The sequence below is a fragment of the Pan paniscus genome, chromosome 1 (assembly GCF_029289425.2).
Source record: "Pan paniscus chromosome 1, NHGRI_mPanPan1-v2.0_pri, whole genome shotgun sequence".
Lineage (NCBI taxonomy): Eukaryota > Metazoa > Chordata > Mammalia > Primates > Hominidae > Pan > Pan paniscus.
Genome location: NC_073249.2, coordinates 35360379 through 35384000, shown reverse-complemented (window position 1 = coordinate 35384000; position 23622 = coordinate 35360379). Strand labels below are relative to the sequence as shown.

At 39.8% G+C, this 23622-nt stretch overlaps 1 protein-coding gene across 5 annotated transcripts in view; it reads left to right on the top strand.

The window, feature by feature from the left end:
- PROX1 (prospero homeobox 1) overlaps nucleotides 1-22972 on the top strand; it is a 52790-nt gene extending 29818 nt beyond the window's left edge. For 3 of the 5 annotated variants that reach the window (XM_055108188.2, XM_055108193.2, XM_055108191.2), the window contains exon 5: nucleotides 17367-22972. In XM_055108188.2, coding sequence (XP_054964163.1) covers nucleotides 17367-17555 — 189 coding nt within the window. In that variant the 3' untranslated portion in view covers nucleotides 17556-22972. The remainder of the gene's footprint in view (nucleotides 1-17366) is intronic. The other 2 variants (XM_055108205.2, XM_055108199.2) reach the window with 1 other exon arrangement.
- Nucleotides 22973-23622: the final 650 nt, after the last annotated feature.

Here is a 23622-nt window from a genome sequence, read left to right as displayed (position 1 = left end):
GATGTTATTTAACTTGAACTGTTTGGTTCTTTGTCAGTCACAGGGCAGAAATTTTAATGACTATTCACTCACTGCTCTTAAATACATCAATATTAATTTGCAATAATACATTTTTTGCTAACATCCTTTTTGATGAAGCATAGACGTTTAATACTTGAAAGCAGATAATTAGTTTAAAAATATTGTTTCTCCATCAATGACTGCCTTCAGCCAATCTTCAATTCTATCTTGTAAGACGTTGTGAAACAAATGCATTTTGTCTTCCTGCACCCCCCAATTTTTGGCTGAGATACAAAATAAAGATGCAGTGTGGAGAGAGCTATTTGAGAAGGGTAGGAAAAAGAGAACCGTCTATTAATGATCATTATACTACTGTTCCTGTTAAATAGGGTGAAGCCAAGAAAAACAAATATAATCGTTCTTCCGAGGAGCAGTTGAACTAGTAAATCACAGAGGTTTAAAATAACTACATTGTAGTGTTCATGACAACTTCAAGGCTGAAGGGAACCATATTTAAAGGCAATCTCTGTGTCTCCTATAGCAGTTTCTTTTGGAGGAAGAGACCGACAGGATGGCCAGAATCGATTCTGCCCCCTTTGCTCTTTGAAAACAATTTCACAACAGACCTTTTGGTATTTAAAGAGAACCTGTATATGGAAGTTGACACAACTAATATAGTCATACCAAAAAGGGGGTCATAAAAAATTAAAGTTCTTCTTATGAATCTTTCATGAGAAGCAATGAAAAGGGACACTAGTGTAGCCAAGTTCTTTGTGCTACAAGCTCTTCTTCCGGGCTCTGAGCTATTGTTCTTTCAGCTCCTCAAACAGACTTTCACTTTCAAACTGACAAAAGTCACTTAAAAGCCAGACAGCTGTACTAACACACCCACCTTACTGAGCAAGAGCCACTGGCAGGTGACAAGGCCTGCTGAGAGACCTTGTTGAAAATGAGCAGGGGTGACTTTCTCGTGCCTTAACGTTGCTTTTGCACTCACTTTGAGATGGCCCATTGACTGCTCTTTTGTGCCCCCCCCCACCCCAAAACAGGCTCCCCAAAATATGTTGTGCATTTTCTTTGCAGTGTGCAACATTGACATCCGTGATCATATTTCTGCCTTACACTTGTGTAGCCACGGGTTCTTGGAAGTTTGTGCCCTTCTAGCAGAAGACAGGGAGTTTGACTCACAAAACTCCTGCTGCCTCTTTTCCTTTTGCCCCTCCATTCAGTTCAAACCTCACTTAAGCTTTTCAGATTTCTGTTGCCTCACTAGGGTTGGACAGAAAACACCCACCAAAGATGGGTGCAAACCTCACCTTCGGATTTAAGATCTAGGCAGAGATCGTTAGGTGGGTAGTCCTGCCTGCATCCCGACCCTCAGGGCAGCAGCCGTCGTGGGCCATGGGAGGCCTCCCTGTGTGCGCATTACAGGCCTCCCCTCCCCTGTCACCTTGTGTACAGTCTGGTCTGTGACACTGATGGTGATTATGTCATTATTTTGCTCTGGGGGCCCTGGCACATCTGCAGAGCCCAAGCACATCTTCTTTGTTGCGTTGGCAAATGTCCCACGCCGCAAATGCTTCATTAGCCCTGCTGCCGGCCTCCTTGCCAGACGCCTGTGCCCAAATCCCGGCTTCTTTTTGCTCCGTTCTTTTGTGTAGCTGATGATCATGTATTCATCTTCCTGGTTCTTCCCCATTTTCCTCGACTTCTGAACTCCAGATGTCCCAGTTTTCTTGCCCAAATCACTCCGAAGTCTACAATGCGAAATGAAGTGACTCTTTACCCTTGAATCCTTCCCCACTCCTGACCACCTTTCCTACTTTTTTTCCCCCAAATGAATAGTGACTTTGAATAGCTCCCCACCATGAAGACTAACGTTTTCAAACTTGCAATTTGAAAAGACACCAAGTGATTGCTTCCAGTTTATGATGAGAGACAGGGTTAGAATGAGTTTGGCGTTATTAGATATTGCTTATTATCTGTGTGCCTTCCTCCTCCGTCCCCACTCTGCCCCCCTCACTATTTCCTTGGATCCTTTATTTGCATCTGTGCATTGCCACATTTTACCAATTTTCTGAAAGCACTTTGAAATGTGAGTACAGAAAATACTCTTCATGCCTCGCTGTGCATGTTACAGTCTTCTGAAGGTTCCTTTCTCTAAGTGAATCTTCATCTCCACTCTACCCTCTCCCAAAACCACTGCCCCCTCCTTCTGCCCCAGCCCTCAACAATGACCTACTATTAGATACTTAGAGTGATTAACACTTGGCTGTTTTGGAAACAGCTAAAACATTTCTCTCTCTAAAGTTTTATTCTGTATATCTAACAGAGCCACAGCTTTTGTGAAGGTGTACTGGTTTCTACATTAGCTGCAGTAAATTTTAGAGCTTAATATCTTGGGCTGTGATGGATACTACATAATTGGTATGTTTAATTTTCCCTTAAATTTGAATTAATTGATCTGTGTTAGCATATTATGAGCAGCTTTTCCAATAGAGTTTAACTAGTTTTTAAATTCTCTAACTACTGCAACATAAAATGATTTAAATGTCTCCATCTTTGAGCAAACCATAAGATTTTAGTTTTCAGGTGTAGTTAAAGGAGTTAAGTGTATATTTTATGGAAATCATGGTTAGATCACTGCCATGAATTGTAATTTGAAATTCAAGACAAAGACTCTGTTAAGGGTTAAAGAAAACTTCCTCAGAGGAATGAGTTGCCACATTGTACCGGGATGCTGAGATTTTCAAATACCTATCAAAGAGGGGCACAAGAATATGCATGTTGCAAATATTAGGACCAATGTAGCCAGCAAGGTGAGAAGAGAGGTGGTCAGATCAGGCGGGTGGGCTCCCCAACCCATTGTCAGCCCTGTGCAGGGAGCATATTGGGAGAGGCTGGTACCTGTCATTGAATCATTTTTCAAAAGGCTTGAGATGTATCCAAAATATTCCTAACCTCCCAGTTGCCCACCATTATGGTTTTATCACCCATGAGTTTTACTTAAACCTTTTTTAAACTTAATCTCATTGTCAGAATATACCACTCCTTAAGATAATAATTCTCTAAGTGTATTACCTGCTGGGAAAATACTATCTTCTTTTTATGGCTCTAAAAGTGATTCCCCTAGAACTCCACAGGGATAGCCCTTGTTATAATATCCTGGGATTTGTGAACAGGGTTGTGTCCATATTCTCCATTTCCTTTCTGATTTTATAGACTTTGATCATTACTCCCTCTTAATCTTCATCTCTCCAGATTAAGGAGCTCTAATCCTTTTTAAAAGCCTAATCTCATACAGTAAGTGGGCTGCCCTGGATCATTTTAGCTGCCCTGCTGTAATGCGCTTCCAGCCTGACTGTGTTTTTCTGAGGGACAGTTACAGTTACTAACTCACACGGCAGAACTCCAGGTGTGGGCAGTCATGCCACGGTTTGGTGATGGTGCCTTGTGCACACCCAGTGGGACTTTTTTGATTACCCCAAAAGTTTATCCTCAGAAGCTGGAATTCTTGAGTTGGATCTCAGTAGTGCTTATTGGTTAAAATGATCCTATGAGACCAGCTGATCAGACTCTTGGCAAGTACTCTGGCAAATATGATTGTGTCTATAGGACATACCCAGCCAAATAGAAAATAGGCAGATCCCCCCTGCCCTCCAGATGTTTTCAGTGTTCTTGTAGATCAAGCATTGGGGTATTTGACATCATGAGGAGATAGCCTTAGTCTTGAACTTGAGTCTATAATAATGACAGCTCCGGGGGAAAGCTCCAGTTTCTGCTTTATTTGATGTTATTCTCAGGCAATGAAATGTTCACCTGCAAGTAGTCAATATTTTATATAAAAGCATCCCCTTGAAATCTTACAAAGAAAATGCTTTGGGGAGTCTTTCCACTGTCAGTGGTCCTGGATCAATACCGATGTAGAACTTACAGCATGGACTCTCCAGCCAGGCCCTGGGATCAAATCCCAGCTCTGCTGCTTTCTAGCAGTGAAACCCTGCCAAGTGTCTTACCCTGCCTGTACTTCAGTTTCCTTATCTGTAAAATAGGGGATGTAATAGTGACTACTTCACAGAGTGTTGTGAGAATTAAATGAATCTACACAATTGTATTAGCACAAAGTAAGTGCTGTATAAGCATTCACATTTATTCATTTGCAGAGCCAAGTAAATGTTACCTTGTGGCTGTGACATCTGTAGTCCAATTATTGCACCATTTCCTGCTGACCCTAAATAGGAAAGTAAACAAACGGGCAATGAGGGAGCTCTCATCAGAATTGGAACATATATTCAACGTAAAACTGGTTTTCACAAGAGCAAGTGTTCCTGCTCTGAATGTGGCTGAAAAGGTGACACTAGCCTGGAACAGCTCCGGGACTCTGGGGTCATCCGTTCCAGATGAGAAGGACACGATGAGATGCTGGGGGTGGTGGAAGGAGCACTGGCCTGGAGGGTCTGGCTCTGGCCATACCTGCCTCATTGTGGTCTACTGTGCTCACCTTTTGGAAAGTGATAAGATTAAATTCAAGAGTTTCATTCTAGCTCTGAAATTTTGTGACTCTAGAATAGAGGGGCATTCTGCATTCTCTAAATAAAGTCTCTTTTGAGTCTTGGTCATGTTGCAAAGCTTTAAGCAGTGAGTATAGAGGCCCTGGGAATCCAGATGGCTTCCATGCGAGGCCCCTTCTACCCTGGTGACTCTGCTGCAGCTTAATTATCTCAGTCAAAATCTCCAGGGTGCCCATTTTCGTTTTCTCCCAAGGCCCTATTTGCAGATCTGAATCTCAACAGTGCCCTTGGAGACATGGCAATTCCCTTACTGGGATTATAGAGACTAATTTTTCAAATTCATACACAATTTATTGACTGAATTGGCACTATCATTAGACTTGCTGCTCACTTTATTTGTTGCCTTGGCCAGGGTGGCCAAACAATGAGGAAATTTGTCAGTGAAGCCCTCATGCCATTGGGTTTTCTCACACATTCCATGCAGGCCTCAACACAGACTATCAGCATTTATAATATGCATTAACCTCTATATAATGTACGTCTCCTCTCTTCCAGAGCAGAATTGGCTGTGTTTTTTTTTTATTCTTTTATTTTTTTATTTTTTTGAGACACAGAGTGTTGCACTGTTGCCTAAGCTGGAGTACAGTGGCATGATTTCAGCTCACCACAACCTCCACCTCTCGGGCTCCAGCGATTCTCCTGCCTCAGCCTCCCAAGTAGCTGGGATTACAGGTGTGCGTCACCATGCCCAGCCAGAATTGGCAGTTTTAGATGATATAACTACCTTCCCTACTAAGCCTACTTGGTAGTGTTTGCAAAAGCAACACCACCCTTTTCTTTAAATATTCCCCAAATGATAGTAATATAGATCATGAAAGTCTTTTCCCTTGAGATTGTTTTGTATGTGTGAGAGTTTGTGGTTGGGAGGTATCGAGTCCTCATACAAGCCATTTGGATATGTATTCTTCATATTTCTTACGGCTATTGCACCTAAGTTCTGTTTTCTTAAGGCTACTTTAACATTTTAAATTAGAATATGGTGCTAAAAGTGACTTTCAGTAAAAGGTAATGTATTCCCTGAGAGCAAGTAAATACTTGGGCAGGGAGGGATGGTTTGAGTAGAGGTGAAAACAGAGAAATCATGGGAAACTGACCGTATGTAGAAGAAGCTGAAAGGTCATGGTTTCAAGGCCACTGTGTTTCCTTTCATTTAGAGCATCCACTTTTAAAGATTTATCATTTTCAGTGACCTGAAGGGCGTACAAGATAATCTGTGTAGATACCTGAAACTGCCTTTCAACAAGGCCAATCCTAGGTATTGACAGCATCCTAGGTTGTCCCACCCTAAACATTACCTCAAGTCCCACTGGGTAGGAGTCTAGTGGACTTCCAAAAGCCCCCAAGTTCATTCTGCAATCTGCCTGCCTTTGCAATCAATTTACCTGTCTTGAAAAAGGGATTCCAAAGCCCTTCACAAGCTCTTAAGTAGCATTTGAAATACAGCCCATCCTTAGTTTTGCAAAGGGTGATTGCAGAGTAAAGACAAATAGAATTCCCTGGAAATACAGAACAGAATTTCTCTGACAGAACAAAGATCTTGCAGTCAAAACCAAAGGATGGGATTGAGGCCAATAATCCCCATCCTTTCCTAAAGCAACTCGGATATTATTTGGGGTGTCATAAGCTATTGCCAGCAGAGTGCCAGCATCCCCCATGAACTTGTGTTCTCTGAAGCTCTGTCTGATTTCCTACCATCTGTATCACAAGCGCTTTCTTTGGTGTTTACTATGAGCAATCCCTTTCTCATCGCAACCTGCCTGAACCCCACTTCCTAACAGCTTCTCCCTAGGCTCCTTACTCACATTGCTCCATCAATAGCAATACAGGGCACACAGACTAGTTTTAATATTAGCCTAGGCAAAGCTTAATTATGAAGGTAAAGCTGTGGCAGAAAACAATCACGTAATACATTCTCGAATGAAACAGGAGTAACTGTGGATTATCTGTGCCCCAGCTTCCCTTCATGCAATATTGGAGTGTTTGTGCTATGTTGTTTTTGGATAATGTCCCATCCAAGAATGGCACCAAGCTTGGCCCTGCTTCTTTTACCACCTCACCCAGTAATTGTAGCAAAAGTTAAACTTCAAGGGCTGTCAGCTTGTCTTGAACTCAGAAACCCATGGCACCAAATTTACGGGGCTGACTTAAAGGGGAATTTGTTAACATTACAAAGTGACTGGTGTATGATTGCAGGGCTTATTTTTCCACCTAAGTATTGAGCTGATTTGTCAGATGTGTCATGAAGCAGGGATACATTCCTCTGTTTAGCACATTTAAATATGTACTGGCAGGAAAGCTCCCAATTAAACGTTCCTAATCAGAGCAGGGTAAGACTGAAGTCTTCCTGGTCCTTGACCACCACGTGTGTGGTTTATTAATTCTGTTCCCATAGACATGGGCAGCCTTAACTCCATCGGGGGAATGGTGTGGCCTTACAGGTCGAATTCAAGTGAATCAATCAAACTATCCTCCAAGATAGTGCAGAATGAAAGACCCAGGATCAGTGCAGAATGAAAGACCATTAGGCCTCTAGAAAAGCTGTTAGCCCTCAAGTTTGGCTAAAAGCAGGGACTGGCAAAGTATGGCCTATGGGCAGAGCTGCCCCTCAATCTGTTTTTATGGCTTCAAGCTAAGAATGACTTAAATTTTTAAACAGTTGTAAAAAATAAGGAGAATATCCAACCTAGACCAAATATGGCCCACAGAGCCTATGTATTTATTACCTGGCCCTTTACTGGCAAATTTTGCTGACCTCTGGCTAAAGGTTTTTTCTCTTTTGTGGGACATGAACTCTCTGAGATTCCTTCTAGTTCTGAAGTTCCAAAATTCTGTGATTCCTTTTTTTTTTTTTTTTTTTTTTTTGAGATGGAGTCTCACTCTGTCATCCAGGCTGGAGTGCAGTGGCGTGATCTCGGCTCACTGCAACCTCCACCTCTTGGGTTCAAGCAATTCTCTGCCTCAGCCTCCTGAATAGCTGGGATTGCAGGCGCCAGCCACCACGCCTGGCTAATTTTTTTCTATTTCTAGTAGAGACGGGGTTTCACCATCTTGGCCAGGTTGGTATTGAACTCCTGACCTCGTGATTCACCCGCCTCAGCCTCCCAAAGTGCTGGGATTACAGGCATGAGCCACTGCACCCGGCCAATTCCATGATTCTTTGATGGAATAGTCTTGGTCCAGCTCTTACCTGAACAGCCTACCAGATGAGCAATTTCTGCACAGTGCTTCCAGTTGTTTTTAAGATCTTAAGAGTATCTGTGTAGTATCTCAGGGGGAGAGAAAGAGATATTAGGTTTTAGTTTTTGATGCTTTTTCCTTGATTTTGCTTGCATATTTGTTTGTTTGTTTAAACTTGGAATCACTTTTTAAGACCTATGCAGAGTTTGGGAGAGAAGGAAAATTTGCTTCATCGCGACCAATAATGTGACAATTATGTTTCCTAACACGTATAATACCAAGACTTCCATGTGTGAGCAAATAAACTAGCCACTTAAAGCATGTTCACTGACCAAATTTCAGCCCCATGAAATAATTTTGACAGTCTCTCATAGATATTTGTCATTCTGCTCCTAGCAAGCTAGTACTATCTTTTACTGGGGCTATGGAAGAGATGGTTTTACTTACCTTGATCTCTACATGCAGAATTGCCAATGGAATACTTACATAATTTAAAATGTACGCACAATTTATTAAATGTAGAATAGAAGATGTTAAGACATTCTTTTCTATTACCTGAAAGTCACAATTGTTCGAAATGCTCAAATCTAGCACATTGTTGATAATTATATAATATTTTAACAACACATATGTTATCAACATCATAATGTTGTAGAAATTTTATTGTGAATTTTGTATTTTCTAAATACTCTTAAAAGACAAAGACTCAAATTCAGGTAGAAAAACAAAGAAGATACTCAGGGTGTATCTCTGCCCTTCATTCATTGCTGTGGTCAGAGAAGTCTGTGTGAGGGGGTTGGCCAATAGCAGCCCCCCAGATCGCCACACTGCAGACCAAAATTCAGTTCCTGTGATGCTTTTCCATGGAGTTTCCCTGTCCATTCAAGGTAGATCCTTAACTTCCCTCCTTGGCAGTTTGCATGTGACTGTTCATTCTTTTTATTACATTTCCTCCAGGGGGCCATTTTCACCACGTCATATCTGTTTGCTATCAGCATTTATAAGGGCTGGTGTGGCGTTGGAGGATGACAAGTGGTCTGACTTGGAAGTGTACTGCCACAAACTCCATGTAGGTGACAGGAGGAGAGACCTGCTTTCCCGTTGCCACCTTTTTGGATTATCCCTGCAACTCTTTCGGTCTGGCTGACAAAAACCTTGGGGCTATTGGGTGGCTCATCACTTCTGCTCCTTCTCTAGCCTTTCCCTGGGTTTGCTTCCCCCAACCCCCACACCCCCTCACACATTAACATGACATTGCCTGGTGAGCACAGAACGAGAGCAGCTTCCACCAGCTGAAACCTCTGATCTCAAACTCACTAGAGAGTTTGGCTTCGGGATTTTGGCAAGAAGGCCGATTGCCCATCAGGTCAGCATGAATAAAGATTTCTTTCTTCCCTTCTTTTTTAAAGTCAAGCATCAACCGAAACTGCTCCCAAAGCTCTGTCTCTCAAGACAATTTAACCCCTTTCACCTAAGTACATTTTCTATTTTGAATGCATGGTACTTTGTTTTATTCTTTTCCTGTGAGATGACCAAGAAATCTACTATATGTAAAATTTGAAAGCCAAATCAATTCTAAACCAGGCTTATCATTTTTAAAGTATGTTTATCCAGCTTTGTAGTAGGAACAAGCAGACTGTTTGAAGGCCACATACTTTTCAAACCCTGGTTGCAACACGTCTGCCCCGTTTTGAAACTGTCTTTATCTAGCCGAGAAAACGAAAATCTATTTGACAAAGTGGCACTCTGGCCAGTTTATCTTGCAATATGGCTTTAGCTCACTGAGTCTATTGATTTCCTTAAATTAATGTTTACAGAATGCTACTGAATTTTGCTCAACAGAACATTGTTCTTTCGAAGCTTTATATATATATAAAAAAGAGATACAGACTGTTATTGCCATGTGTTCCTTTGTTTAGACCAAGGAAACATAGTTTTTAGGTTTTTTTTTTCTTAAGACAGCCTTGAACTATAGCCACTTCCTACAAGCATTTACTTTTCACATATTTAAACAGCAAAACATGTAACTAGAAAGTGGGCCCAAACTGCATGGGTATTAGACGAATCTAATCCTCAGTGTTCCTGAAAGCTGAATGCCACCTGGAGCATCAGAGGGAGAAAGACTTTAGTCCTAAGCCCAGATGTTGCTGGAGAACCTTCCTCTGCCTCATTTGGGGTAACTCAGCAGGCACCCGAAAGCAACTTCACAGCCAGTGCTCCTGGATCCTGCTAGTTTTTCCAAACACAAGCATCCTAATAAAATTCAAACACCATTTAGCTGTTTGGGAACTCTAAATATAACATCTTGCCCTTTGACCACGGTGCTCAGTGTTCAATACACAAAACCTAATCTCTAAAGATGATTTTAAAACTGACCTTCCCAGAGAAGTACACGTATCCATTCAGCTACGAACAGTGCAGAAAACAGGATTTTGACTCATAATTATGAAATGGCCAAAATAAAACTTAGGGAACACAAAGCAACTTTTCTCAACTGGTTGACTCAGCCAACAAACTCACCCAAGCGAACCTCCTCAGAGCACCTCTCAAAACGATGCTTTGCAGACATTTATTAATCACAGTGAATGCTTCCCAGGAATTAGGGCTCCTCTTTAAAGTCTCAAACTTGTAAACCACCTTATATTTGGATGATATTTTATGCTTCCCAAAGTGCATTCATGTTTGCTTTTCCATTTGATCCTCCCCTGGAATGAGAGGGCACTGGAATAGAATCTCAGGATTCACTGTGTATAGCATCCTGCACCATTCCTTCTCTTCTGGAGGGCCTGTTAGTCCCTGGCTGTACACACAGGATAAATGCATGCATGACTGCAAAGGGAGACCCTTAGTAACCGCATCTTGTGACCATATTTTACAGCTCCATGATTCCTCTTTTCAGCCTCTGGCAGGAGAGTTTAGTGTGAGTGAGACAGTGAAGAGAAGCAGCATAACGTATCTGTTCTTGCCTTTTCATCTGATAATCTCTATGAGGAGTTACTAAAGCACCTGAGTTTATCCATTTAAGTCCACTCTGTCTGCAGTGTAAGTCCCCAGCTTGTGCCACTGCTGTCAGGAGATGGGTCTCTCCTTGATCAATATTTACTTAACAAACAGCAGGGATGGGAGAGTTTGTTTAGAGGAATCATGTGCACACTAGGGTGAATGAATGCTCGGGAAAGTACTTCAACTATTTGTCTCCTTCCCTAAGATTTTTGTGTACGTGTGTGTGCACACACGTGTGCAGATGCCCATTCTCTTTTTAACTTCTCCAAAGACACTTCGAAGTCATCTAGAAAAATACCTCGCTATGTATGATTGGTACATCATCATTATACCATTAAAGAACTCATGATGCAGATTCAGTTTTTCTAACCCAGCAAAGTTTGATTCTTCTTTTGTGCTTTTATATAGAGCACAAAAGAGACTCTTAGGATAAACTAAATGCACAAGCATCTACCTTTGACCCCTTTCAGATGAGTGGAAGGGAAGAAAATACGGATGGAAACAATAAAAGCAGTTTGACAAGGCAGCTCTTCACTATGTATTTTTGATGGCATTACCTATATATTTTTAAAGGCCCACAGGGACAAAAAGTAACTTTCTCCAATTTTTCAGAGCTGCTTCAGCATTAGATATATTTAACTCTACTACTGTATATGAATTCCACGGTGTGAAAATTGAGAGAGCACTGTTCTTTCGAGTTCCCTGAAACAATTGCTTGAAGGATCAAGTCAGCCTCTTGAATGCAGTTGACTTGGAGGCATCTGGGGCTAGATCGAGGGGTTTTGTTTCTGGGTGTGGGGAGAGGCTGGGGGGTGGCTGGGGAGTTATTTATTTATTTGATTTTGTGAATCGGAGTTGTAAAAGCCATCTGAAATATTCATGCAGAATAGTCTGAGAAGCCCGTTTCTGTTTTATTTACCGCACAGTAGAACAGCCACAGCGGATTAGTTCTACAATACCCGTAACAAAAGCCCAACAGCTGATGCATGTGATGTTAGGAGGTGACAAAACAGTTAAAGTATGCTGCTGGCTACAGGCAAGCAGTCAGCAGATGCAGACAAAAGGGTTTGTGACAAGAATAACTCTCTCTCCAAGGCGAGCAGTGAAGAGTATCCAAAATACCAGTACCCTTTTCTCCTTGACATTGTCTTCTTACAGTCAGCATTTTATTGCCCTTTTATAGTATAAAAAAAAAATGGAGGAGGAAGAAGAAGGAAAACCCACACACAAACTAATTCACCAAAATACTAGGCAGGATTGTACTTTCCCATTCGCTAGCCATGCCTGCCAGTACACGTGTCCTTTTCCATTTCTCCATCGAAGTAAGTTTGAAAAAAAATTAGCTTAAAAGATCAACTATAAAGATGATTTCCCTTGAAAAGTTTGTAATCTATTGATAGGCTTGATAGGCCATTGGAGCCTTTGGTTATGGGTTGGGGGGTGGGTGGCCAGGGAAAGAAGTCGATGCCTGGTTTGTTTTCTGTCCATTTCAGTGAAGATCATCTCGGTGATGAAATGAGGCCAGAGGGCCAATTTTTAAAGGGGATTGAGGAGGGAGGAGTGTCCGTGGAGAACTGAGCAAGGGGCAAGGTTTAGGTCCCCCGCAAGAGGCTGATGAATGAGCTTACGGACGGTTCAGAGGTGTGAAAAATCAGCTTCTCTGTCTCCAGAAAATAGGAGAGGCTGTCTTCTTTTTAACCTTTGTAATTCCCCTTCTATTCTCTGTGACATTCATTCAGCTGCCAAGAGCGTTTGGCAAGGTTTGGGCCAGCGAGCACACTTCCAGTGACCGCTAACCTTGGTATGTCCTGACACTTATGATGAGTATCTGCAGGACACAGAAGGCAGGCAGCCTGCTATGTCAGGCTTTTATTATGTACTGCAGAGGCTAGGGACAGTCAGTTTAATAAAACAAATCATCCTTGAAGGTAAAGCAACTGGGAAGAGGAGGAAGACAGGAGAAAAATGTGTCTTTGCCACTCATTCCGATGGAAAAATAAAGAACAGCAAAACAACCACCCACCCAACACACCGTGTGTGTGTGTGTGTGTGTGCACGCACGCACGCACACACACGCAACCCAGCTGTGGACTGGGCAGACTTGAAAACCTCCTCTCATTTTCCGCATTTCATGGAAGCCCAGAAGGCTCTTGTTTGCTCTGAGGAGACTCAAGTCTGTGATGAAATTGGTAGAAGCTGATAGCCAACCCCCTTCAAATTTATGCATATCTTCAAGTACCTCATTACTTTATATTCTCCTCCAAATATCAAGGCAAGACTATCTGGGGTGACGTTCCTATATTGGGATGCCTTTTTATCAAAACAAAGTTTCCACTCTCCTCTCCTGAGGAACGCTGGGCAAAGCAGCTCCCACAATAGCCTCAGAGTTCCAGCCAAAGACTTTGGAAGCCTTTTGTTTTTTCCCTGTGGCATGTCCAAAGGCAGGGCCTTCTCCCCTCCTCCGCCCGCCCTCCCCAGCCGCCTGCATTGTCTTGCATTCCAGTGACTTGATTGACTGTTACCACCTGATGCTGAGGAGATACTCTAGGGTTCATTCTGCAGATTGTTGGGTTCTATTAAAAGAAACCTAGATAAGGGATTACTTGTCACTAAGGGATTTTCTGCAGATGTTTATTGGTGATTGGAAAGCCATTAGGTGTGAAGAGGTGCAGAAAAATATGGACAACATCATTCTGATAAGACTGATTTCTAAGATGCTCCCACAAAACATCAGAAAGTACCCCCTATTATTCTGTTAAATGGAGCTGGGTGTTTTCAAGCAGAGGTAAAGGTCTCTTTTTCCATGGGTGATGTTTCTATGTGTGGATGAAATTCACTGGACCCTCTCAGAAGGTCAGTTGCTACCCAAAAGTGTACCTCTGGGAGCCACCAAACACATGAGTTGCTCCAGTAGTTCAGTATCTCATTACAACTTTCTTTTGTCCAGTCCAGTCCATTGCATGAGTATCACCTCAAAGTAAGCACTATATTAACTAATCATTTTATTTGTTCACAAAGAATTCATTTCTTTCCACATATAAACCAATAACCAAAGTCTCCTCCAGGGCATCTTTTATACCATTTCCATTTATTTTGAAGTTACTAGCTTCTCTGTGGCTTTTCAAGATTACAGAGGCACAGCTTTTCAAGGTTTTGGTGCCTCATATAAATAGTAGAAATTGCTGAAAAAGCATTAAAAGGGAGCCAGCATCGTTTAATGCAAAGACACCTTACCTCACAGTAATCTCTTCATCTCATCATTTCTTCATCTCATACAATCTCATGCTTTCTTCATCTATAAAGTGATGATTTCTGAGATCTATTCCAACTCTTTGAATTCTACCTTACTTTACCATTATTTTAAACTTCTTTTTTTTTTTTTATTTTTGAGATGGGGTCTCACTGTCACCCAGGCTGTAGTGCAATGGTGCAACCTCAGCTCACTGCAACCTCTGCCACCTGGGCTCAAGCCATCCTCTCACCTCCACCTCCCAGTAGCTGGGACCACAGGCACGTGCCACCACACCCAGCTAATTTTTTGCATTTTTGGTAGAGACGGGGTTTCATCATGTTGCTCAGGCTGAAGCTTCCCTTTATTAAGTATTGTTAAAGTATTAAGTAACTGCCACTCTAGAACAATATGGAGTAAAGCAGAAGGCAAGAACTCACTATGAGCTATTTACCAAATAACTTTGCAAAAGATACTCTGCTGAGGCTCCTTATCTAGAGACACCTTATGATGAGGTAATTGAAAGTACATAAAAGTAGATAAAAAGTTAAACAGCATCAAGACACAAATGCAAAAGATGATAAAGGATAGCCTATGATTGCCACCACAAGAAAGGAATATTTAAAACAGGTTAAAACCCACTAAAAACCATTAACAAGCACGACAAACCATAAAAATGATGAAGAGGAGACTGCATACAACCCCCAAAGAAGTTGCCTTGTTCTCATGCAAATCCTACAACTACACTTCCCTCCCTCCCCTGGTGCTGATGTTCTAGATGTACCTCTTCTCTCTCCTCTGACAATCTTGAACAATGCCTGCCCTTCCCCTGTCCCTGGTTCCCCAGACCTCCTGTGCAGTTCTTGGTGTGGGCAGGGCTTCCGGCCTTCTCTGGCTTCTCTGGGGCAGCTGCCCACACCTTCACCCCTCAAAGCTCTCTGCCATGTCATGCTGCATCCCTGAGTGCTCAAGGAACATAGAATTTCACTGAGGCTGTATTGCCGCTGGCTGATGAAACCACCCTTCTTGAAACGTTTATTTTAATAAATGCCTATAATTGGCCAGACGCAGTGGCTCACACCTGTAATCTCAGCACTTTGGGAGGCCAAGACAGGCAGATCACCTGAGGTTGGGAGTTGGAGACCAGCCTGGCCAACATGGTGAAACCCCATCTCTACTGAAAATACAAAAGTTAGCCAGGCGTGATGGCACTTGCCTGTAATCTCAGCTACTCAGGAGGCTAAGGCAGGACAGTCTCATGAACCCAGGAGGCAGAGGTTGCAGTGAGCCAGGATCATGCCACTGCACTCCAGCCTGGGTGACAGAGCAAAACTCCATCTCAAATAAATAAATTAATAAATGCCCATGATTATGTTTCTGTAGCATTTGGCTAACAGCTCCCAATCCAAGGAGTGAGAGTGGGCAAGTTGCACCGCTTCACTGTTCTCCAGCCACATTCCCTCCCTCAATGATGCTCATTTGATAGAATGTGGAGGATTATCTTTGGGGGTGGAGGTGACTGTGCTAAAAAAGATTGCTTCATGAATTTTTATTTGTATAATGTGAGTGGGAGGGCTAAGCTCTCCTCCAACAAATACTCATGTATACAAGAAATTTGGGAGGAAATCACCCAAAGGCCTGTAGAAAATCCACATGAATTCTCAGCAGAGAATGGCCCTTGAGGTGTATGGGTTTGCACAGTCATGGCGGACAAGGCGGCACTTTGAAGGATTTTCCAGGCAACACTGGGAAATATGTCCTAAGAAATGGGCCAGTGTGAAAGTCTTTAGGAGGGTCTGCTAAAAATGTAAGCTTAAGACTGATTGGCCCCAAAAGGAGTCCCTTTCATTTTTTCTGAAGAGTTATTACATTTCTTTATAAACAACAATTAACTTGCCATAGGGAACAATGAACTTCTTTGTCCAATTTTAAACATGAAAAACAGTGATGTCGGGTGATGATTCTGGTTTTCTTTACCAGTTACTACTATTGTTAAAAAGTACATTGCACCCAAGGTGGGAAGAAAGAGATGAAACATGTTCAACATTACACTACTTCCTTTTTACTTTGGTACGTGGCATGTCTGAACTTAGATGAAATGTCTTTCATCTCTTGTATATGTGTAGATAAATATGGCTACATGTACACCTATGATACGTTTATGTCCTCATATGTCTGCACTTAATGTAAAAATGAAACTTTACTGGTGTATAAGTACTCCACTAAAAGAAATCTACTAAATGTCAATGTGTACTTGGAAAATCATGAGTTCATGGATTATTCTGTGATTCTTTTATGTTGGTGTGGGGATAGATAGACCATGCTGTACTATAAGTAACTTACAAAGAACACTAAATAAGTACATCAGTAGCTACTGCTTTCCTTAGTCAAGAGATCAGATTAATAAGTAATTAAGAGAACACACACACACACACAACACACATACATATTAATTGCTGTGGAAGAAAAGCCTTAAGAAATTGGGGTTCTAAAATGAATATTTGGGGAATGTTTATTTTGGATGATAAGGACCTTGAGGAATTTCCTTATCCTCTCTGAGCCTCAGTTTTCTATTGTGTAACTGGGATAATAACACCCCTTAGAGAGATTGGGAGAACTGAATGACATAATTCACATTCAGTACATAAAACATAGCCTGGCAAGTAGTAAATTCTCAAAAAAAGTTAGTTTGTATTATTATTATCAGCTGAATAAATCACTCTCTTATGGAGCAATTCTAATCTCAAGGTTAAGTAGTTTCTGATGTAATATTTTAGGATCAGTTTTGTGACTTCATGTTAATATCATTATTTTACTCCTTTATGTATATAGAGTACTTTATATTGCAGATTAATATACAACTTAGCATCTGAGTCAACAATCCTCTGAGACAAACAGATAACTGAGATTTTAGAAGATTTTCTTCATTTAAAGCTTGGGTTTAATTTATAAAGAAGCCCAACTATTTGTTATTCTATTTTGAGAACGTATTTTGTTTTCATAATGGCAATCAAAAGGAAATAGGATTCAAATTCTGAAAAAATAATTGGAGACTTTCTTCTGGATAGCACTTATTTAATAAAGTGAGGAATCCCAAAAGTCACATCCCATATTCCTATCCTAACATCCACAATGAAATACTAGTTTTTCAATAGGTCTGCGTTGGATCTTTCATACACTCTTCTTAAAACAAAGCTGTCAACCCCACATCACAATGCTTCTATATATAATGACTTTACATTAAAAGAATAGAAGCCAGCCATTTTTAGAAAATGCAGGTGCCATGTAAGCCCCTTTCTGCAAGAATGATCTTAGCTCAGTTTCCTTGGAATAACTGTAGACTTGAAACTGAAAACTTTATTAATGCCATTGTCTCCTTGTATCAGCAGGTTCCAGAGAGATTCCTGGAAGTTGCTCAGATCACATTACGGGAGTTTTTCAATGCCATTATCGCAGGCAAAGATGTTGATCCTTCCTGGAAGAAGGCCATATACAAGGTCATCTGCAAGCTGGATAGTGAAGTCCCTGAGATTTTCAAATCCCCGAACTGCCTACAAGAGCTGCTTCATGAGTAGAAATTTCAACAACTCTTTTTGAATGTATGAAGAGTAGCAGTCCCCTTTGGATGTCCAAGTTATATGTGTCTAGATTTTGATTTCATATATATGTGTATGGGAGGCATGGATATGTTATGAAATCAGCTGGTAATTCCTCCTCATCACGTTTCTCTCATTTTCTTTTGTTTTCCATTGCAAGGGGATGGTTGTTTTCTTTCTGCCTTTAGTTTACTTTTGCCCAAGGCCCTTAACATTTGGACACTTAAAATAGGGTTAATTTTCAGGGAAAAAGAATGTTGGCGTGTGTAAAGTCTCTATTAGCAATGAAGGGAATTTGTTAACGATGCATCCACTTGATTGATGACTTATTGCAAATGGCGGTTGGCTGAGGAAAACCCATGACACAGCACAACTCTACAGACAGTGATGTGTCTCTTGTTTCTACTGCTAAGAAGGTCTGAAAATTTAATGAAACCACTTCATACATTTAAGTATTTTGTTTGGTTTGAACTCAATCAGTAGCTTTTCCTTACATGTTTAAAAATGATTCCAATGACAGATGAGCAGCTCACTTTTCCAAAGTACCCCAAAAGGCCAAATTAAAAAAGAAAAATAATCACCCTCAAGCCTTGTCTAAGAAAAGAGGCAAACTCTGAAAGTCGTACCAGTTTCTTCTGGAGGCAAAGCAATTTTGCACAAAACCAGCTCTCTCAAGATGAGACTAGAAATTCATACCTGGTCTTGTAGCCACCTCTCTAAACTTGAAAATAGGTTCTTCTTCATAAGTGAGCTTACATCATTCTTCATAAAGAAAAATCCTATAACTTGTTATCATTTTTGCTTCAGATACTAAAAGGCACTAAGTTTCCAATTTACGCTGCTCAACTTTGTTTATACGCTTAAAAGGATTCTGTTTACTTAACAATTTTTTCCCCTAAAATACTATTTTCTGAATACTTCCTTCCAGTAAGGAATAAAGGAAAGCCCAACTTGGCCATAAAATTCTTGCCTACAGTAGAAGTTTGTTGACAGCCATTAGCTGACTTGATCGTCATCTCCTAAGAGGAACACATATATTTTCACAAGCAATTCCACACTATCCTGATGGGTATGCAAAGTGGTGACAGTCTAACTCAGTGTTTCTTCATTTTAGGTATAACATTTTAAAGCAATTGATAATGCCTCTTCCAATTCAGAAGCTAGTATTGACCAAAATGTGAGAAGAGTGTATAGCATAGGAAAATTTGGGGTTAACCCAAAAGACACAATTCCAGCACACGTAAGAAAGCTAGCTGCTATTTTATGCTTTCTTCCATGGTTCTCCTCTTTTTTTTCCCTTTTATTTTTCCCTGTTTTTCAATGATGTACAGTGTTCCCTACTTGCATTGAAAAAAATCGTATGGCATTCACACTTTTTTTCTTAGGTGGGTTTTTGTGTCCAGATGCAGTAAGAATTCATTGTTCATCCTAAAACTGTTTTCCAGACCCCTCCTTCCCCTTAGGTAATTTGATATACACCTCCTAAAATGACACAGTAACAAATCTGGTATTTAGAACATATAGAACATAAATGCCATTTTTTAATTCAACTTTAATAAGAATTACATTTGACTTTGGAGAATACAGGTCTTGACCCATGTGACTGACTAGCTGACCCGATCGCTGTAATTTAACGTCATTTATAAATTCTGCTGATGGACAGGAATGTATGACCTCAATTATTGTCAGCACAAAGCCTTAAAACCTGCTGACTTTAAATTAAATGGTGCAGTCCTATGATGCCCTGCACCATCCAGGGGACTAACAGGGCCTCGCAGTGTAGACAGAGGGTACAGCCACACGGGCTGGGGCACCAGCCACCTCACTCTGCACCCGCGGCCTCACACATCTCCCAGCTCACACTCTACTAATGCACAGAGTCATTAGATCCAATTTGTTATTTTTCTCTCTTGCTTTAAAAAAAAGCAGTTTGGATAATCATGACATTGGAATAAAGTGGGAAGGAAAAATTCCATCAGCACAAAATAGGGAAGTAATCCCAACTTGTGGTCACACTTTTCTGACTGGCTTTGTTTTAAAAGAGGATGGCAGTCCTTGTTCGTGTCAGTGTGCCACTGGGTTTTTGCTGTTCCATGTAATTCATATCAACTTTGTGTTGCCATTTGCAAGGTAAAAGGCAAAGCTGTAGTGTATTAACCTATGTAGACAGAATGCTAGATATCTTTTTGATCTGGGGCGAGTTCAATATTGATTCCAGACTTATTTGGATTTTTTTAGTATTATTTTCCCCTCCCTTTCTAATTTAAATAGACAAATTAAGCAAAAGTGTGTGTTCACAACCAAATGTTGATGCCCTTATCTACTGATAATATCCTCTCAATGTTCACTGAGGCATAGAAATTATTTCAGAGTAGAAATTGCAGCATGAGGATAAACTCACCTCTTTGTTCTGAAAATAGAACTTTATCACTATGCTTTCCGGTGGTTTTCCCTTTTACAATCGAAATCTTGTGCCTCCCAAGTGCATTGGAAAATGACAAAAGCCTGTCTCTCCAAATTCCTATTTAACAGTTGGATTTTTTTTTTTTAAATCACCATCTTTCAAATCTTAGCTCAACTCTCACCAAGTGAAAATTGGCTACTTGGGAGAAAGTTAACTTTCTATGGTGGGAGGGTGAGGATGAGGGACAGTTTACATAGGAAAAGAAAAAAAAAAGTCTAAAGTCCATGTTGAAAAACCACACTACCACTTATTTTCTGCTAACCCTAAATTATTTTTGCGTATACGCTTGAGGTTATAGTCTGTGCCTAGACCTAAAATGCACCAGCGGGGGGGATTTTAAAAAATCCTTCAAAATACCAGTTTTTTCCCAACAAGTACAATTGTTCTTGTGCCTTCTGTGGCTTTCGATTTCATCTTTTTGACTTTATTTCCAATTACTACAGCTGCAATAAACACTAGATTTTTTTTCTGGCTGTTTGACATAACGTTGATAGCTATGCATATTTTGTGTCTTTTTAAAACAAAGCGGGAGAATACGTTTTTGAAGAAGAGAATTTTTAGAACAGTTTGATACCGCAAATTATTTTTTCCTCAATTGTTTGAGCAGCATTCGAGTTTTGAAAATTCTTGTAGAAGCCAATTTTTTGTAACTGTGGTGCAAATCTTGTGTTTTCTTAGCCTAATGAAAAGTAGTATAGAAGCAATATTTCATACCATGTGCTATATATGTGTGCGCAGATGTGTGAACATAAAATCACATACACACATATACACACATGTAAAAATATACATATATATATATGCGTGTGAAGTGGAAAGCTTACCTTTTCCTATCTAGATTTAAGAACCTATTTTAGACATTTGTTATGTTTTGTGAAAAGAATGTTCTATTTGCAACAAAACATTTAATTCTTACTGTATCTCTGGCTGTTTAATGAGGACGTTTCACATTAAATGGTAAAACACGTGGAAGATGTTAGAATGTAGTAATTATTTAAGTAAACGTTCACCCACATATTCCTGAAGTTTGCTTTGTGCCTCCGAGTATTATTTAATTAAAGTGTTTTATGTTTGCAGAATCTTTGTTACTGTACTAGGGATGTGGGTGAATATCATTTAAAAAAATTTAAAACAACAAAAAAAAAAGCAAAACAGAAACACTAAAGCAAGAGGGGAACTTTTATAAAGCAATGTAAATATTTAACCTCATGGCTGTCATTATGTAAGACATGAGATTTTAATAAATAACTACATTCTCACGACATCTGTTGAATTTACTAGGAACACTACAGTGACTGTATAGACAGTTGAAAGCATTCTTGAAAATCCTGCTCTCTCCTTTTAAAAGTTAACAATCTCTTTTATCAGATGTCAAGGGCAAGGGTAATGCAGTTTCTGTAAATTTATGAAATTTCTTTTTCTATGTACATGAAGACATTTAGTAAGTAACACCCCCCCTTCCCATGCGCGCATGTGCGCATATACACACACACACACACACACACACACACACACACACACACAGTCATAAAGCTAATGATTTGGGGACTTTAAAAAATAGGATGTCCTCCAGGAACAATCATAAATTTATGAAAGAAAGAGTAGTTTACAGACTCCCCTGAAAGAAGCAGTGTATATGTGAAGACAGTGCAAAAATCTCTTTGCCATGTATATTATAGCGTATTCATTGGTGTGAATAGTACAAATGTTTCCTTCTGGTACAAACTCTGTGTTTGCAAATTTACAAGAAGCATTGTTTTCAAAAAGCTCCCCTTAAAAAATGTAACTGGTTTATATGAGTAAGCAGTTACCGTATTGCACTTAAATGTTATGTTGAAGGAAATGCAGTTTTGTTTTCTGTAGATCTGTTGGTTGTAAACCATCTATAAAACTAAAGCTAAAATGCTCATATTCAGAGCTGGGATCAAAACTGGTATTTAACCTTTGCATCTTCTTATAATTATCCTTCTAAGAATATAACAGAATGTGGAAGTGTCTGGACTTTGAGTCTTTTCAACTGAGCCCTCTCTCAAATCTGACACCCCCTCAAAATGCACAAATATAAGCAGAAAAGGCAAACAAGCTTACCTTCTTTTGTGAAAACGTATTCATTCTGTATTTTTCTAAATATTCAATTCCCCTAAAAATGGGGAGAAAATATTTTAAAATTGTATATTACCACTTCAAATTTAGAACTAAGAAAAAAATGTATTTGGGATTGGTCTCAGCGCTACCTAGAAGAATCAAAGGTCATGGCTTCCCTCAATATTGTCCCAGCCATTTCTCATATGTATATAGTATAAACCGTGACAAAACACTGCCTTTATATTATTTAGCAATATGTTGTAAATAGCATTATTAAGCTCTTTTTTGTAATAAAGACCCTTTGATTTGAATATAGTACAATAACTGAACTGATAAAGTCAATTTTTGATTTTTGTTTTTTTTTTAGCTAGAGGCAATTTCAATTGTGAATTTTTGTTGTTGTCTATTGTTCTGAAGACTTTGCATAATTTATTGGTTTAATTTATCCTAATTTATTTGATGAAGGTGTACAATTTTGTATTACCAAGGATGTACTGTAATATTAATTGATATGATAAACACAATGAGACTCCCTGTCCATATTAAAAAGAAAATAAAAAGGTGCAGTAGACAATTGATTTTAAAGGAAAAGTTAAAAAAATTAGTTTGGCAGCTACTAAATTTTAAAACAGGAAAAAAAAAAGTTGTTGTGGGGAGGGTGGGAAAGGGGTTTTACTTTGTGTGTTTTAAGCTTTTGTATACTCTCCAAACTTTTACCTTTTGCTTTGTACCACTTAAAGGATACAGTAGTCCAATTGCCTTGTGTGCCTTCCATCTCCTCTTAAACTGAATGTATGTGCAGTATATATGCAAGCTTGTGCAAAATAAAATATACATTACAAGCTCAGTGCCGTTTGATTTTCTTAAAGAAAGAGTGACTTTTAATTTTTGGACCTGTATCCAATTGTAGGACAGTAGGCTAGTTGTGCCAGTAATGTCAAGTATGGAGATTTTCTTTCACTACAATTCTTCATTCTGTTAGCCTAACGTGCAACTCCTAGAAACAACCTTTTTTACTTTAGATGCTTGGAATAATTGCTTGGATTTCTCTCTCTGAAACATCTTTCAGGCTTAACTTTATTTAGCCCTGAAACTTAAAAAAAAAAAAAAAAAAAAAGCTTTAGCTCAAAGTAATATTTTACTCTTAATTCAACAATTGTTAATGTTGAATGATTCTAAGAACAAGGAAAGATGTTCCCAAAAGTCACAGAATGGCAAATATATTACTTAAAATATGGGGATTTGGGGCTTGCACTGTTCTTACTCTGGATGAACTCAGAACTAAGTACTAATGTAAATTTTCAAAACCTTTCTAAAATGTTTCTCTTGACATGGCTGGCAGCATGTTCCATACTAAGAGCATTAGTTTTATGGCTATTGAAAATTTCTTTTTATCTATTTCACTTTGTTTTAAAATGATATCTCCTTTATTCTTAAATTAAGAACAAGAGGAACTAGCAGAAATCACCTGCTATTTGAGATTGACTCTATTATCCA